The sequence below is a fragment of the Gobio gobio genome, assembly GCF_949357685.1.
Source record: "Gobio gobio genome assembly, chromosome: 4".
NCBI lineage: Eukaryota > Metazoa > Chordata > Actinopteri > Cypriniformes > Gobionidae > Gobio > Gobio gobio.
The window spans coordinates 47,552,735-47,572,092 of record NC_137100.1 but is presented as its reverse complement, the minus strand read 5'-3'; the positions used below and the strand labels follow the sequence as shown (position 1 = coordinate 47,572,092).

Genomic DNA, 19,358 nt, shown 5'->3' with positions numbered 1-19,358 from the left:
ATTGATTCAGGTAGAAAAAAAACTTATATCATACATGTTGATGAACTACCAACATATAAAACCATGTGCTGATGCTAGCTGAAGATTAGCCTGAATTGCTAAGAGAGATAGTTTTTTCTAAAAAAAGGTGGCGGTGGGGTAAAGTGAGACATGAGGCACAAGTTAAGTTTAGTCTTAAACATATTTTAATGTAATATTACATTACATATGTTTTATTTTTAATATCATAAACATTGTAGAAAAGCCATCATGCCACGGCAATACACCAGGAAGACAACCTGGGGCACATGTTCCTAAAAGTGATGTGGTGAAGAAGCTGCCTCAACCTAAAAGGCCTGGAGGAAACACACAGAGAGAGCAACTCCTGATTTTGTGTGTGTGTGTGTGTGTGTGTGTGTGTGTGTGTGTGTGTGTGTGTGTGTGTGTGTGTGTGTGTGTGTGTGGTAGGCTGATATTCTAATGCAGGTGGGTAAAGTCCTGTGTTCTGAGTTCCAGGCTATTCTAGCTTGGTCTGATTGTCCTTTGCTCTGACCCCCAGACACTAGCTGGCTCTAAGAGTCCTGTGTTCTGACCCCCAGACTGTGTTCTAATCTAACTGGTTCAATCTGTCATTTGAATGTTAATTAAAACATTTTGAATTATATTATGTTGTATTTTATTTTGTTCAGAGTTACTTTCAAGTGTTTCGAGAAAAAAAAGTGCTTCTGTTACTAGTCCGACATTAGTTCTGGAATGTGTGGTTGTCAAGCCAGCTGTCAGAATTCTAACTGTTACAACATTGTTATGGTATTTTCAGAGTGGAAAAAGTAAGTGGTTCACTTTACCCCCTTGATTTCTCTGGTCTGTCTCAGTTTACCCCATAGCTGGGGTAAAGTGAGACACAAGACGACATTTTTTAAAAACAATTGTATTTTCACCGACCTTCGTCCTGAATACATTCTTATAATTTTCATTGCTAGGAAACATCCTGAATTAATGGGAAATGTGTCAATTTTACTGATATATCATTTTAGCTCGCTTAGAGGGGAGCAAATGTAAAAAAATGTCTCACTTTACCCCACTCTCCCCCTACTACAAACATAATTTAAAAGGTCATGAAGTGTCCAACATTAAACAATTTACTTTTTCAGCTAAATAAATATATATTTAAAGTCTTTGTAGTGCACATGTTGTTGGAATTTTTCAGTGTGAACACATATCCCACATGGAAAGAACCTATATGAGAATATATGCGCATATATGAAACCTATATGCAGTTTATATGCACATATATGCTGCATATATACAGCATATATGCACATGTATGATAATATATATGCTGCATATATGCGTATATATGCCGCATATTTGCGTATATATGCCGCATATATGCGTATATATGCCACATATAGGCAAAATTGAGGTGCATATATGTGCATATACAAGCCATATAGGTCTCCTTTATTGCTTCTTTATATCCACATATAAGCCCTATACATACAAGATATGTCTCCTATATAGCTTATGGCAGGATCTGGTCATTTTGTAGCTCATATCTCACTTTGGCAACTGTCATACATGATGCCTAGCTCATATTATCTATTATCAATGCAATAACTAAGAACTAACTAAAAACAATTATGCAAGAACTAATGTATGTGCGAACACGTGAAATTGGTATCACATGTAATTGGCATGTTATGGAATTTAACTATGGCAATTAGGTGAGAGGAGATGGAAAGCTATGATGTCTACACGTTTTCCTGAAACATTTACAAGGTCTTGATTCTTTCTTGCTTGTCAATCAAGCCTTTTTTCTAATTTCAAGTCACATCCAGATTCACATTACAGCTCATACACATCCACACATTCACCGTTACATCCACCAAATGCAAAATGCAATGTTTTCTGTATTGTCTTAATGCAGTTTCTAGATGAATATGGCTGAAAGGTAGGCTAGCTGAAAGGTCATTACAGTCTAAATGTAGCAACAACAAAAAAGTACATAGGTGAACATTTACGTGAACATATAGGTGCATATACACGTGCTGATGGGGTAACAGCTTAGGACCCAGGACCGTCCATCCATCATCTTCCGCTTATCCGGGGCCGGGTCGCGGGGCAACAGTCTAAGCAGAGACGCCCAGACTTCCCTCTCTCTAGCCACTTCCTCCAGCTCTTCCAGGGGATCCCCGAGGCGTTCCCAGGCCAGCCGGGAGACATAGTCCCTCCAGCGTGTCCTAGGTCTTCCCCAGGGCCTCCTCCCGGTGGGACGTGCCTGGAACACCTCCCTGGGAAGGCGTCCAGGAGGCATTCGAAATAGATGCCCGAGCCACCTCAGCTGCCTCCTCTAGATGTGGAGGAGCAACGGCTCTACTCTGAGCTCCTCCCGAGTGACCGAGCTTCTCACCCTATCTCTAAGGGAGTGCCCAGCCACCCTACGGAGAAAGCTCATTTCGGCCACCTGTATCTGGGATCTTGTCCTTTCGGTCATGACCCACAGCTCATGACCATAGGTGAGAGTAGGAACGTAGATTGACCGGTAAATCGAGAGCTTTGCCGTACAGCTCAGCTCCTTCTTCACCACGACAGACCGGTACATCGACTGCATTACTGCAGAAGCTGCACCGATCCGTCTGTCAATCTCCCGTTCCATCCTTCCCTCACTCGTGAACAAGACCCCAAGATACCTGAACTCCTCCACTTGAGGCAGGAACTCTCCACCCACCTGAAGCGGGCAAGCCACCCTTTTCCGACTGAGAACCATGGCCTCGGACTTGGAGGTGCTGATTCTCGTCCCAGCCGCTTCGCACTCGGCCGTAAACCGTCCCAGTGCACGCTGAAGGTCCTGGCTCGAGGAGGCCAACACGACAACATCATCCGCAAAAAGCAGTGACGAAATCGTGTGGTCCCCAAACCGGACACTCTCCGGCCCTTGGCTGCGCCTAGAAATTCTGTCCATAAAAATTATGAACAGAACCGGTGACAAAGGGCAGCCCTGCCGGAGTCCAACATGCACCGGGAACAAGTCTGACTTACTGCCGGCAATGCGGACCAAGCTCCTGCTCTGGTCGTACAGGGACCGAATAGCCCCAAGCAGGGGGCAGCCGACCACATACTCCCAGAGCACCCTCCACAGGATGCCACGAGGAACACAGTCGAATGCCTTCTCCAAATCCACATAACACATGTAGACTGGTTGGGCAAACTCCCATGAACCCCCCAGCACCCTGGAAAGGGTATAGAGCTGGTCCAGTGTTCCACGACCGGGACGAAAATCACACTGTTCCTCTTGAATCCGAGGTTCCACTATCGCCCGAATTCTCCTCTCCAGTACCCTGGCATAGACTTTCCTGGGGAGGCTGAGAAGTGTGATCCACCTATAGTTGGAACACACTCTCCGGTCCTCCTTCTTGAAAAGAGGGACCACCACCCCGGTCTGCCAGTCCAGAGGTACTGTCCCCAACCGCCATGCGAGGTTGCAGAGGCGTGTCAGCCAAGACAGCCCCACAACATCCAGAGACTTGAGGTACTCAGGGCGGATCTCATCCACCCCCGGTGCCTTGCCACCGAGGAGCTTTTTAACCACCTCGATGACTTCAGCCCGGGTGATGGACGAGTCCACCTCTGAGTCCCCAGCCACTGCTTCCTCAACGGAAGACATGTCGGTGGGATTGAGGAGATCCTCGAAGTATTCCTTCCACCGCCCGACGATATCCCCAGTTGAGGTTAACAGGTGCCCATCTCCACTGTAAACAGTGTTGGTAGGGCACTGCTTCCCCCTCAGAACACCGCTGGGGTTCAGATCAGGGGGGCCGTTCCTCCCAATCACGCCCCTCCAGGTGTCACTGTCACTGCCCACGTGGGCGTTGAAGTCCCCCAGTAGAACGACGGAGTCTCCAGTCGGAGCACTTTCCAGCACCCCTCCCAGAGACTCCAAGAGGGCCGGGTACTCCGCACTGCCATTTGGGCCGTAGGCACAAACGACAGTGAGAGACCTATCCCCGACTCGAAGGCGCAGGGAAGCGACCCTCTCGTTCACCGGGGTGAACTCCAACACATGGTGGCTGAGCTGGGGGGCTATAAGCAAACCCACTCCAGCCCTCCGCCTCTCACCATGGGCAACTCCAGAGTAGTAGAGAGTCCAGCCTCTCTCAAGAAGTCTGGTTCCAGAGCCCAAGCTGTGCGTGGAAGTGAGCCCGACTATCTCTAGTCGGTACCTCTCGACCTCCCGCACAAGTTCAGGCTCCTTCCCCGCCAACGAGGTGACATTCCACGTCCCTAAAGCCAGATTCCGTGTCTAGAGATCGGGTCGCCGGGGGCCTCGCCCTCGACTGCTGCCCAATTCACTATGCACCGGCCCCTTACGCTCCCTCCTGCAGGTGGTGAGCCCACAGGAGGGCGGCCCCACGCCACTCCTTCGGGCTGAGCCCGGCCGGACCCCATGGGGGGAGGCGCTCGCATACGAGCCCCAACCCCTGGCCTGGCTCCAGGGTGGGGCCCCGGCTGCGCCATGCCGGGCGACGTCACGGTCCTTGGTGTAATTGTCAACATAAGGGTTTGTGAACTGTTCTTAGTCTGGCCCGTCACCAAGGACCTGTTTGCCTTGGGAGACCCTACCAGGGGCATATAGCCCCAGACAACATAGCTCCCAGGATCATTTCGGTACTCAAACCTCTCCACCACGATAAGGTGACAGTTCAAGGAGAAGCTATTATCAATTACCCAGGACCAGTAGTGAAAAATGAAGACTAAGAGCCAGGAGTTAGATTAATTAAAGAAAAATTTACTGAAGAATAGTTTGCAGTTTCATCAGCAGAAGCCAGCTTCAAGTCTCACAAGGAGTTCGTAGGCCGTGCTCCCTCTAACAGTCTCCCCGCCTCCGCCTATCGTACATACAATTTCTGAACAGTTATACTGTTTTCAAGGTCTAACCACGTCATTATTGCCATGGGGAATGATTCTGATTGGCTCAGAGAAAATGGACAGTCTTGGTAAATTTCCACACATTGTCAGTTAATCAGATTCACGTGTACAGATATTACTTTTTGACGCTTTCACCCCGGAATTAGGCACGTAATGACCTTCCAGATTCTGGAGCAGGCGCCAGCTTGTCCAGAACAACAAGCCCCTCATCTTTTAGGATGCCCGTAATCCAAATCCAATACTGATCTGTAACACTGAAATCTGCGCACATACACAGATACACAGTCTTTCCAAGGTTGGAGTTGGTGAGATCTGGTCCCAACCAGAGAAAGTTTTCATAAACATATTGATAACGTGCTTTTCTCTCAGTTGAGAGATACAGACAATAGTACAGACCATATTCATCTTGATTCTTTAGGGTTTCAGTAAAAGGAAATATAAAATGAAATAAAATAAGGAAATAACATGAAAGACAAATCCATATTTCATCTCTGGAAGCCGGGCTAAAAGAGCAATCGTAACAGAGATTCCTGTTGAGTTGGAGGTGTGTGATGACTCTAAAATCCAAACCACGACAACATGTTGAAATCAAGTGTTTTTGCGAAACATCACACACCACCAGGACAGACCCTCAGTCACCACTCAGAGGACCAAATACAAACTTTAGAAATTATAAAGGAAGAAACAATCATTGGTCCTCTTGATATAAGCAACTGGAAAGAATCATTCAAATCATAATAGCTATATAGGAGGATGAATATTGATTGAGGTTTGATTATGAAGTTAATTAGGATATATACAATTATATTGAAGCGGTAGTGGATTTCAGAATCCACCTTTCAGTGCATATATGTACACATATGTGCATATATGTACACATATGTGCATATATGTACATATAATATAGGAAAACGGCCAATTTTATGTCACTTATATTAAAATCCTATATTAAAACATACATGTTCATATAGATTATTTCCATGTGGGATCTGATGCTGTGTAGACAAATTTCACATGTAATCCCATGTAAAAGATTTTTTACAAGAAAAACATTAGCATATTAGCATGAGCTAGCATAAGAAGGTATTGTACAGATGGTGCTCATGCTCTCTGTAGTTAGAGCATGAACTAACAAATATTCTTCAAAAAGTTAGTTCGATAAACTTCAGACTGTTTAAACACTTCATTGTAGGAGAATAAGAAATTGGAGATGTAGGCAACATTACTGAAGCTCAAGATATTATATTGCCAAAAGTTTTGGGACACCTGCCTTTACATGCACATCCCTTAACTTTAATGACATCCCTTAATCCGTAGGGTTTAATATGGAGTTGGCCCACCCTTTGCTGCAATAACAGCTTCAACTCTTCTGGGAAGGCTTTCCACAGGAGTGTGTTTATGGGAATTTTTGACCATTCTTCTAGAAGCGCATTTATGAGGCAAGGCACTGATTTTGGATGAGAAGGCCTTCACTCTAATTCATACCAAAGTAGTTCTATCGGGTTGAGGTCAGGACTCTGTGCAGGCCAGTCAACTTCTTCCACACCAAACTCACTCATCCGTGTCTTTATGGACTTTGCTTTGTGCACTGGTGCGCAGTGATGTTGGAACAGGAAGGGGCTGTCCCCAAACTGTTCTCACGAAGTTGGGAGCATGAAATTGTCCAAGATGTCTTGGTATGCTGAAGCATTAAGAGTTCCTTTCACTGGAACTAACGGGCCAAGTCCAACCCCTGAAAAACAACCCCACATCATGATCCCCCCCGAAGCTCTCTACGCACGGTTCTTGGGCTAATCTGAAGACCACACAAAGTTTGGAGGTCTGTAGCTAAAAACTCTGCAGAAATTTGGCGACTTCTGCACGCCTGTGATTTTACATGGCCTACCACTTCATGGCTGAGTTGGTGTTGTTCACAATACTTTTGGCAATATACTGTATACACAATGATGAACTGAGCCCTACAAGAAAACAGGGCAAGTTTTTTTTTCATTATTAATTCTACAAATGTGAAATTGCCATTTTGTGGTGCACTAAAGACATATTAAAGCAGGCTCTGCTGCAATGTTGTGGAACCTTTATTGAGAGCAAATGGTCAACCAAAACAAAGCACTCCAGTCTGACAGAACTCTCCAATCGTAAAATTCTTCTCAAAACAATAAAATGTGACCTCTTGAATAAATCTTTTTAATACAGACGGTATAATACTACTACAAAATTCTTCAGAATGTTAAGAATAAAAAACAGTTGAACAAAATCACTTGAATTATGCATTTATCATTTTTTAACAAAGAATGAAGCATTATTACTGTCTGGTTTTTACACAAAGCACTGCTATATATGACTGCTAGCAGAATGAAGCTCACCTCGTAAAGAAAACGATCAAGGATTTTACATTGTCCTGGAGATGCTACTTCAGCCTCACAAAACTAAGAAAACTAAAAGGAGGCAGCAATAATTAATTATTGGTTTTGTATATTATATTAAACAGAACATTATAATTTTTCAGTGTAATAATTTTGTCAGATTTTAATGTTTTAAAAATATGACCAGAAAACTTTTCCCTTTTAATTTGCAGTTAATGTATTCTACATGATGTATTCGCTCACTTGAGTAAAATGACCATAGAAGAAGTGTCACATCTTAGCCCACTCTCCCACAACTGATGTCATCTTTCACCTAAAAGTATCATGAATTACACAATTGTAAAGAAAATAGTTTTTCATTGAACACTCAAGACAACTGAAAGTAGTTTTGAATGGTTATTATTAAGTGTTTTTACACATGAAATCGAGTAAATAGAACAACATTAGATGGAAGCATATAATCGGGGCATTTTAAAAATAACAATAAACCTCTCTAGCTTTTTACAAATTAAAAAAAATCCCAGTTAGAGAGAAAAAAAAGTGACATTAAATAACTATGTTGATAAATGTACATGACAGGAAAAATTAAAGAAAAAAAAAAAAAGACAGTTGCTCATTTTCAATTTGTTTCAATCTATTTTTTTTTGTAGCATGACTCAGTTTTGGGACCCAGTAAGAAAAAGAAAAGGTGAATTATGGTAGGAGGGTAAAACATCAGTGTGCAGGAAATAATTAGGCTTTGTGAGCAACTCGAGCGTGTGGCTGAAACCCAGGATTGCATTTCTTCACCTTCCATATTACACCTCTAGAAAACACTGACATTACAATCACCGTTTCAACACAGCAAGGTGGAAGCATGCAAGATCTTGCTTCATTGTTGTCAATGTCTTTGGCTTGTAAATTCAACAGTGACTCGAGGGTGAAGTATGGAGGGAGAGCATTGAAAAAAAAAAAAAAATTCATCTCAGCAGCTCAAATGAACACCTTTTTATGGATTTCACAAGAGATTGTAACAAGAACAGAGCTCAGAATGTCCATGCAACATTATTACATTACAGATGTTCAACAAACCCTGAATTTACAAGATTTAAAGAAATAATTCACAACCTCATTTTACACAGAATTACAAAAATCTTTACAAAGATGCTACAGCACTGCCGTTCCCGCCGATTAGCCGCTGTGCCGTCACACCCTCAACTGATCCGAGCAAACGTGATTTTGTAAAAACATGAAACAAAACGGTTTAAAAATTGAGCTAACAATTCCATGTTACAAAATGAATAGTCTAATGTTTAAACTGAACAAAAAAGGAAGCATGTTTTCTGCACCTCCGTGTTAATACAACTTGTTAAAAGCTTTAGTAATTGTGTCCAAAACTTTATCAAGAAGTTCCTGAAACCTCAAGTATTTCAAGGCCACGGAATAATCTCCTCTATATATTCAGAATACCTTTTATCATTAGGCGTCACGAGATAAAATATTTTATATTTGATTAACAGGATCACACATCTCAATTCTTGAAACCTTTCTTGTAAAAATATAATATAAAGCATAGCCGAACTGACAGAACAAAAATGAAAGATATTCGTGAACAAATCAGGTTTAGACAAGAACTCCATACAAAGAATGCAGTATATTAGACCTCAAACTTTCTACACCGTTTGAGGTGTGAGCTAAATTGAGCCTGCAGATTCAACACATTGAAAAGACTTTCCATCTGTTGCAAAACTAGACAATTAAAGTCCCCGAAATGCAATATTTTTAAAAGAAAATCTGGAAAAAAAAAAAATTCCTGGGGCCTAAAAACAAAGACAAAAAGACAGGATTCCTTCCAAGTTAATGGTCTGAGTATAATGTACAGTGGGCTGAATGCAGCCCTTTCAACAACCCCTGAACCGGTGTAATGGTGAGTCCCATTGGGCAGATGCCACACTGAAGTGGGGTTTAATGATCGGACTGAGGGATTAGTCAGCCACATATGTACTTATTTATATCCCTGCTGATTCCAGGCCTGCCCGTAGACACCGTAAGTGGGCATCTGCCAGCCATTAGGCATATACTGACCCATCTGCTGACCGTTGCCGTATGACTGACCCCACTGTCCGTAAGGTTGGGCCGCATAGGTGGGTTTATTCTGCTGTGGACAAGAAGAAACAGTAAGATGTGAGTTTACAGGAGTGTGTAATAGGGCAGAGGAAAAACATGTTTCTGAGAGATCAAGGTAAAGGGGTACCTGGGGCATTTGCATCTGTTGCATGGATCTCATATCAGCAGTTTCTTTTCCCCAGTAGCACTTCACAGTGTGGCCCTCAATGCAGGTCCCATTTACAGACACTATGGCATGGGCGGCACCCTCATGAGAATCGAATCTGAAGAAGCAATATGCTCAATTTTCATGTATATGCATAGGTGAAGGATTTCAAGTCTTAAGAGTAGTAACGTGACATACCTCACAAATGAGTAGCCTTTCTCTGGGAAAACCCTGATCTCCATTATTTGGCCGAACGGAGAGAAAGTCTGTCTCATCAGCTGATCTACAGTGGATGAGGAAAAACATTCAAACATCACACTGACTACATATAAGATCTGCATTATATTAATGCATTTATCCATATTATATCTAGCTCTCCATGAATACCTTTTAATTGTATGACACACTAAAACGGTGTGCAAAACTTTTGACTAGGTCTTAAAAGATCACATCAACAACAACAAAAAATGTGTTCACAACATATGCAAATTTACAACATTTAGACAGCTGTACAAACCTGAAAGGCCAGAAGCAATTCCACCACAATAAACAGTGCAGTTGCTAGGACTCGACTGGTTCAGAACCTCCTCATAGGACAAGTGTTTGCTGCTGGATGCTTCATATAAAAAAGATGGAGAACATTTTAGACTAGTTTAACGAAAATATGACATGATTTAAAAAACGACCTAGTTCCATCATAGGTGGTCAAGAAATTAGAGACTAAAGAAACTGTCCAATTATATCGTTTAAACTGATTTACCTTCATTGTTTGATTTGGGAGCTGATGGCTTCCTTGTGGCCCAGTTTGTTCTGATCTGTCTTCCTCCCAGCCATTGGCCATTCATTTGCTGAATGGCACTTTCTGCATCCTATTAATTACAACAAAACCAATCAATAACAAAAGAGCTATAAAGACAAAGTTACTTTCATATTAACCTGTTGGAACTGTGAATAATTTTTGCACTTAACCTCTTGTGCAGTTCAGTTCCCCATTTTAGCCCACACAATGAAAATGAGTCTTTCCTTAACCCTTTGGAGTATGTGCATAGTTGTGGCTATCTTTTGAAAAAAGACAATGAGCTTTATTTTTGAAGTATTTTTTCAAACTTAATACAAGTTAGAGAAGCTGAAGTACATTGGTATGGAAATGTTTTTTGCATAACATTTTAATGATTAAAAGATATGTCTGCTGCACCTAGAAACAATGGGCTCAAATTAACAAGTCTAAAAAAAAGTTATGTTTCAAATTTAAAGGGTTAGTTCTGTCTTCTTTCGCCTGATTCGACCATCTATCTCGCGGTCGAATCTTCGCGGGTGTTATGAAACGAGGATCATACCATTTTGACAATATGGGGGTGCTCAATGTCTAATTTCACACAGAACTACTGGTTTTGTACGGTTATATTAAGTTATATACAGCCTTTAAAGCTACACTATGTAACTTTTCCGTCCACTAGAGGTCGCCTGTTCAAAACAAAGGCGTAGTTTGATGGCGCCACGTTTGAGCGCAGAATCTTGGGACATGTGGTATTCACCTCACAGCCAGTGGAAAAGAATCAGGATAGGACTCGGGCAGAAATCATGTTCATGGATGCGATTATTAAAATTACTGTAGTATTAAGCAGAGCAGGACTGAGTGTTGTGGAGCTGAGCAAGGCCGCAGGAGCGATTGAAGAGCGGGACTGTTATTATGGCGTAGTGGCCGGCGGGACTTATATGACATGGTCGCCAGCGCCACTTCCTCTTTTCCAGTCATGAGTATGAGGTATCGCAATTCTGTTTATTGTATTAGATATATCCGAGTGTGTTGAAAAGGAAGTTATGATGTTCGCTCGGCGCCTGCTATGACACTTGTTCACACTGCAGTGAGAGTACAGCGTTTCATCTAAATAAAACCAGAAATCGAGGGTAACGCAGATATGACGCAATCGACAGGCGACTCCCTCAAACGCATAGCTCACACGTCCCGGTTCCTTGGTTAAAATAGCAATTTCTCACGATTTACAAGTAGTTGGAAACATTTGGGATATTCTAAGTACTCAACTGAACAAAATATATAACACTGGCCTAGTGGTTTTTGGATATTTTACTGCAAAAATCTTACATAGTTCACCTTTAATTATGATAATGCTGTAAAAAGTCAAAAGAAAGAAGTTCAATAAATATTTTTAACGTGTGTGTGTGTGTGTGAATAAATCCAACCACCCCTGTGACAGATTTAAGTTTCACTTTCCCTGATCCGTGACAGACAAGGATTACTTAATGTCTGGAATAAGAAAATCTAAAGTGTGAATGAACTTTGAAATGGTAAAAAAAAAAAATTCCACCCATTAACAACAAACATGGCTTTCCACTTAAAACGGGTAAGTTTAAGAGCGCACTGCTACCGGCCAAGGTCAACAAGTTGGTTTTCTTCGAACACAATTTGAAAAGACTCAAACGCACAAGCAGAGTGAAAGACTGGATTTTTTTTCGATCGGGTAGGGCACAAGTGTTTTCAAACATTTCAGCCGTTTCTCATTATAATTTGCTGTGAACATGTTTAGCGTTTATTGTTGTTTCGGCAGTTAAAAAGAGAAGGTTCACAATTCTGGCTAAACTTTCGTTGTTTTAATAATCTATTTATTTTTATTTATTGATCACTCAGGGTTACCCAATTTAACTGTGGCTTGTGTTTTTTTATTTTTTTATAGGTATATGTTCCCCTGCACTTTAGCATTTTGCACATTTATTATGCTCCCTCTGACTTGATTCTGACTTTATTTCGTTTTTATTATTAGTAATGTATATTCTGTTCTAATTTAATTCTGTAAATTAATGCTTTTTATTGTTTTTCGTTGGGTTGATGTTGCGCTGCACTGAAAGCATGCTGGCACAGCAATTTTGCCGATTTAATTTAGCAAAATGTGAAGGTATTTTTTTTAGGTTTATTTATCAAAATGTTTTTATATATTTGTGTGATGTTCTGTATTTCGATCTCGGCTTTAAAATGTTATGAGAGCGTTTTACGAATGTTTATCCGCCACATTACCTTTTATTTAAACCTAAATAAGATATCCATTGTCAATTCGTCTGTCAGTTTTGGTTGCTTTAATGAAAGTTATTGCTGTGTGCAGTGTGTAAAATAAAATAAAAATAGTTTTATCCCCCTGCTGACTACCTTGTGTCGCGCCCCTCCCAACCTATTCACACATACATAGATGATTCGACTATCGGTCGACTATAGAAAGATTCGACAATTCTGATTCAAATGTGTAAATCCTTAGTCTGTGAACTAACCCTAACTAACCCCAAATTTGGGGTGATATAACAACAAGGGGGGGGGGGGGGGTGGATTCATGCAAGCTTTTTACTCTGACTAGAGCCTTTTCTAAAAACAGCCACTTGGATCTTCTGCCTTTGGTAACAAAAACTGAGGGCTAGAGAAAGCCATTACTGTTACTTTTACATACAACAGCAATGGAAGATCATCACTTATCAACCAGGATCTTACTACTTGTTTATTCCATGTACTTTTATTGTGGAGTTAACACAAGTAGATCTTCTGTTTAGTAAAATCACTTGTTTGGAGGATTTTTTTGGACCCTTGGTTAATTACAATTCAATAAACAGCTAGCCTACCTAATCCATTGCGTGGCTTGAAGACATTAAAGGGATAGTTCACCCAAAAATAAAAATTGTCTCATCATTTACTCACCCTCAAGTTGTTCCAAAACTGTATGAGTTTCTTTGTTCTGCTGAACACAAAAGCTATTTAGAAGAGTGTTTGTAACCAAGCAGATAGAGCAGCTATTGACTACCATAGTAGGAAAAAAAAATACTATGGTAGTCAATAGTTGCTCTATCTTCTTTTTTGTTCAGCAAAACAAAGAAACTCATACAGGTTTGGAACAACTTGAGGGCGAGTAAATGACACAATTTTCATTTTTGGGTGAACTATCCCTTTAATACATTTAGAATACGTAACGACAGCACGCTCGCTTCAAAACTACTTAATTAGTATCCCTGCTCCATAATCATGCTACATAAACAGCCGTCCATAATCATAAAACACATGGAAGATAAACTCCAAGACTAAATCAAGCATGTTGTTGGAATCTTTCTTTTTTTCTTTTTTATGCCATTCCAGCTTCTATGGCAACATTCATGGCGAGAGCCAGGTTAAGTTATAAAAAATAAAAAAAACGAAATAAGTTAAGTTTAAGATTATTTTTTTTCTAAAAACCTTAAGATAACATTTGGATTTACTTGGTTAAAAACCTTTTCAAAAGTATCAACAGAATAAAACATGTTTCTCAAAGGGGTAGAAGTATTACAGTCCAGCAAAATATGTTTCATTGTTGGAATTATCTTTGCATTGGCTAAAGGCCAAAATATACTTCACTTTTTACACAAATCAGAATCATACACAAGGGTCAGCACAGAATTGTCGTCATCAGAAGAGTATGCGGGTACCGAATGCGCACCATCAGATTTTTGTAACCGCAAATACTTTTTTTGCAGTATTTACATGGGTTGTAACTCATGGCGAGAGGTTGCTCAAAACTGTGCACGCGTCAAACGCCTGTGTACATGTGAAAAAAAAAAAGTATATTTTGCAAGGCTGTGCGTTTGACTGTGCATTCGCGTAAAAAATGGCTTAAGGCCCACGGAAATCAAAATAAAGTTTTTTAGCTTTTAGTATGATTATCTTAGCCTTAAGGTTATGAATAAGCTGGTGTGTTCCAAAACAATGACAATTTATATTTAGGAGATATAAGCATTCAAAACTTAGTCTCTCACTTCCGTTAAAACGAATCACAGATTTTGATGACATCGCAGACTTCACCTTCTGTTCAATCAAATGTGCTCTAGAATCTGAAGTCCCGCCCCCTGCATTATAAATAGACCCTGAACTGTCTGCGTCTGAAAACGGTCAGTTGTTCACGCTTTTACCATTTTCTACATGGTGAACGGCACATAGCGCACTATATATGCGATAGGAAACTATTCAGACAGTGTAAATATGCTTTCAATTGAGGCGAATGAAGTCTGGTTTCACGATAGTTTCACGCGCACCGCACACACGCATAGTCTAGAGCAGAGCCGTTGACTACAGACACGAGAGCGCAGCGCGGATCATATGCGCGAGTCAGCGCAGACAACAAAACGTATCGGACCCATTTAAATGCTGCACAGAATAATGTATTTCAAAGAGATATGGAGGAGATTATGATAAACGGTTAGATTCGGAGGAAACTGGCTTTAAAAAAAACAGAAAGGCTCTAGTCAAACTGTGGTAATAACGAAACGCTATTGGCTGTTTCAAAAAAGGGGAGGAGCTGCTAACAGCTTGAGCCGTTTCAGGGGAAATTACGTCAACACATTGAATAATGCTGCGCGTTCCAAGGCACTTCAGTGGGCCTTTAAAGGTGCACTAAGTAACTTTTCCGTCCACTAGAGGTCGTCTATTCAAAACAAAGGCGTAACTTGATGACACCACGTTTGAGCGCAGACTCTTGGGACATGTGGTCTTTACCTCATAGCCGGTGGAAAAGAATTGGGATAGGACTCGGGCAGAAATCATGTTCATGGATGCGATTATTAACGTTACTGTAGTATGAAGCAGAGCAGGGCCGAGTGTTGTGGGAGCGATTGTTAATGAGAGATGAACAACACGCCTCGTGAGCAGCGGGACTTTTATTATGCCACAGTCGCCGGCGCCATTTCCGCTTTTCCCGTTATGAGTATGAGGTAACGCAGCTCTGTTTATCATTTTAGATCTGATGTTATGATGTTACTCTGTGCATTTGCTCGGCGGCTGCTATGACACTTGTTGCTCACTGCAGTGAGAGTAAAGCATTTCTGCAAAATAAAACCGGAAACCGAGGGTAACGCAGATATGACGCCATCGACAGGCGACTCCCTCACACGTCCCGGTTCCTTTGTTAAAGTATCATTTTTCCTCACGATTTACAAATAGTTGGAAACATTTGGGATATTGTAATTACTCACCCGAACAAAATGTATAACACTGGCCTAGTGGTTTTTGGATAGTTTACTGCAAAAATTGTACATAGTGCAACTTTAAATGTTTAGTTCATCAAGATTTTACCACAGACAGTGGATGGCTGATTAGAGAAAATTACTGACTATTCCTCTCAAAAGACATCACAAAATCCAAGATGCTTGGATTATGAATAAAACTACTACCTTATTATAAAGAAGTAAAAAAATTTGAGGCGGGCTCATTTGTTTGTAAAGTGTAATGTATATTAGCATATACAGTTTAACAACAAATGGTGCTCAGATTGCATAATTTCTTGAACAATGATGGAAGGCAGATCGTTCAGACAAAATCATGACGTAACCAATGGATATCAATATTTCACCGATGTAAATGCTTTTGTGGTCAAAAAGTGCTGTGGATACATCTTGTCATCACGATTTTATATAACAGGTATGAAGTCCCGTTTTGATTTTGAAAAAAAAGACACTGTACATTGACACTAAACACCTAGACCTTCCAAATGATGTGTAATTTGTTAACATTTTTAGACCGTAGTCTATATAGTAAATGTAAAGAAAGGTAAACAAAGTGACGTCAAGCCCAAGGTTGGACTAGGGCACTTCAACAGGTTAACGAATAACATGAAAACTTACCCATTTATTAATGAAGGAGATGAAACCATATCCTTTAGATTTGCCTGTGGCCAGGTCCTTCACCACGCGGGCATCACTGCACCAAAATAATCAGAATGTTAAGACAATCCAGCTCTAATGAGATTTAAAAAACACTTGAATTACACAATATCCTTACGATATCTTTCCAAATGGAGCAAAGGCTGCTCTGACATCATCTGTTGAGATTTCTGGGCTCAGGTCACCGACAAAGACATGGAAATGATCTACAATAATGTTTGAGGGGAAACAGTTAGACAAAAATAAAGAATTCATGCTTCACACATGCATCCATTAGCAATATTCATAAAGAGGACACTTACTGCTTGTGTCTTTCTTCTGACTGCTTGGCATTGAAGCCCAGTTAACTTTCATATCCTATAAGAGAAAGCAGAGTCGAGACCGGGAAGAGTAAGACAAACATCAGCATAACTCGTCACCTTCATCTTACTTAGCCGCATAACATGTTGAGCCTCCAAATGCAGAAGAAATATAACAAAAAAATAAAAAAACCCTGTGATCACTCAAGCTCAATGAAAAAGACTATTTAAAAAAAAAAACTCTGGAATTATTTTCTAGATTGTAAAAGTCTACATCGCAAGAGACTTACAACAGTGATAATATCAACTTGTATTACTCTTCAAAAGGTCCTTCATTACCTGTTGAGGATAACATATTTGCACTGAATATATTTTTGCCAAGGCTTTGCTAAATTTGAAGGCCTGGTACAGGTGTAAATGATAAAGCAAGGCTAGGTGTTATAAGAAATGGAGGGAGGAAAAAAAAAAGGGGTCAACTTGTAGCCAAAAGATGACTCAAACAAAAAGAGGATGTGCCACGTTCTCACATGCTTTGTGAAGTTTGGAACATGACAGAGTAATGACGCACTCCGTTGGACAAATGAAGGGTTTTGTTTTTTTGCATGGACTTTCTGGGAAAATATTTTTGTTTAGAACTACCAATACAGCCGTAATACTCTCAGCTATTTTTAAATACATATTTCCATGTTTATTTTTGTGGGTGTATGAGGGATATATTACCTTTCCCAAGATCTTCCTGCCGTTCATGGCAGCCAGAGCTGCAGCAGCGTGTCGGTTCTCATAGAACTCCACAAAGCAGTATGGGTCATTTCCAGCCGTCTAAAGAAGAAAAAAAATTAACAAAGTCAAACACTGATCTTGCCAAGTTACAGGTTTCCAATGATCCCACTTTTTTGATCAGTGAATTCAAATTTTCAAATTTCCATGACCTATCCTGTAAGTGTAAACACACATTAATTTAAAGGGATTTTTTAAAAATAATTGATGCAGATTGATCCACTGTTAAATAAAATCATATAGATCATTTTGTGAACCGATTCATCGATTCAAAAAGAACAATTAAAAAGCAATAGCTAGACCGGAAAATAGTACATTCTTAAGCGTCACGTACACTTTCCTAACTAACTTGCAATACTTTTCCAGGCCTGAAAAGCACCATTTAAAAACATTTCCCCGTTTTCCTTGACTGTGGGATCCCTGAATTTCAGATATTATTTCAACTCACATCAATTATCATTTTACAGCTTTTGCATGGTCCGATCTGGGAGAACACTTGCAGGATGAGGGCCTCCGTCACGTCCCTGGAGAGGTTCCCGACATACCTAAAAACACAGGAGAGCACAGCCAACTGAGAAACACGGTCAATGCGTTGCGTTTTTCCTCCATCTCCCACGCCAGCAGAACATTCCGCGGGGTTTCATTTCTGCCACGTTTTCAGCGCACGAGAGCGAACGGCTAATGTGATCCAAAAGCTTTATACGAGATATAAACGACGCCTAGCAAATATGCTGCATTTTAGAAGCAAGCTTTTACACCCAAGAAAAAGCCCAATAAAGGCCCTGTGGGAGATATAAGAACGTTTAACGCTTTTTCTTAGTAGTTAGCTCTTTGGGTAACGGAAACCTAGCGCTACCAACGGAACTTATGTGCTAGCAAAAGCTTCTGCTGCACTGTAATTACTCACAATGCGGACAGATTAGTTCAGCCATGTGGATATAACTGGGTGAATTAAAACAGGGTTAAGGCAAACAGTATATTAAATCACCGAGACCTCTGCTATGCTCGGTTCCGCTGCCCCAGTTTTGTGTTTGTCTAGCCGGCTTGTGCTGCAGACACTGAAAGCATGGACGTCCATATAACACTTAATATATATAACACACAATAAATAACAGACTGGTGCTCTTGAGCGGATTGTGTGAAGTTTGGCGTGCTGTGTTTGCGACCTGTGCGCCGCTTTAATAAACGTGTTTAAACACGAGTTTGGCTTCGCAAAGCGGCCGACTAAACTACAACAGCACTTACAATGTCCTGGGCTGATCCTCGTCCATCATCATCATCGTGCTGGTGGGAAAAGGTTGACGCTTTGATTAAAAACTGCTCTGTTTTTAATGTTGGAGTGGATAAAGCCTCTAAGGTTTTAACTTGTTAGTTAACGCGAATTTACTGGAATAACTTCCTCTGACGTTACTCATAAAACGTCATCACATGACGTTGCAAGCGTTCCTCTTCAGCTTTTGCTGTTCTTGGAGAAAGAAACCGCGATTACTGCCCCCTATCAGATCATACGCTGACCCTGGTGACTCGTTTCCGCGAATCGGTTCTTTCGATTCAGTGATTCATTGACATTATAACATCCCGGCGTGGCATGTTACATGGTCTAAAAACGTTCCAATAAAGCCATATGCTCAATCGATTAATCTGTATTTATAAAAGTATTTATTGTGATTTTATCTGTCCCAATTGGATTAGTTCCAGGGTGATTCTGCTAACAAAATGTTACAACTTTACATACTATAAATTCCCATTGTGTTTAGTCCGATTTGATGGATGGTTCACCCAAAAATTCCGTCATAATTTACTCATCCAAAAGTTGTGCCAAACCTGTATACATTTCGTTGTTTTGCTACACACAAAGGAAGATATTTGGAAAAAATAAACATTCTCCAAACATTCTTCCAAATAGCTTCCTACAGCAAAACAAAGAAATGTACAGGTTTGGAACAAGTTATGGATGATCAATTATGACCGAATTTACTATCCCTTTAAAGCAATTCTGTGTGAAATATGACCCTGCTGAATCTCTGTGTTGGTTCACTTCAGAGCAATAATATGCTTTCTAGAATATACAAATATAAAACA

General features: G+C 40.7%; 1 protein-coding gene across 1 annotated transcript; it reads right to left on the bottom strand.

Moving 5' to 3' along the window:
- Positions 1-6,960: 6,960 nt before the first annotated feature.
- On the bottom strand, positions 6,961-18,735 carry tia1l (cytotoxic granule-associated RNA binding protein 1, like). Its single transcript, XM_079815739.1, has 11 exons — positions 18,522-18,735; positions 17,725-17,821; positions 17,220-17,318; positions 16,503-16,557; positions 16,319-16,406; positions 16,162-16,237; positions 10,280-10,388; positions 10,037-10,135; positions 9,718-9,802; positions 9,502-9,637; positions 6,961-9,405 (listed from the first exon to the last, which is right to left on the bottom strand). Exons 1-11 carry the CDS (start codon positions 18,554-18,556, stop codon positions 9,253-9,255), a joined length of 1,032 nt encoding a protein of 343 aa, XP_079671865.1. The 5' UTR covers positions 18,557-18,735; the 3' UTR covers positions 6,961-9,252.
- Between the last annotated feature and the right edge of the window lie 623 nt (positions 18,736-19,358).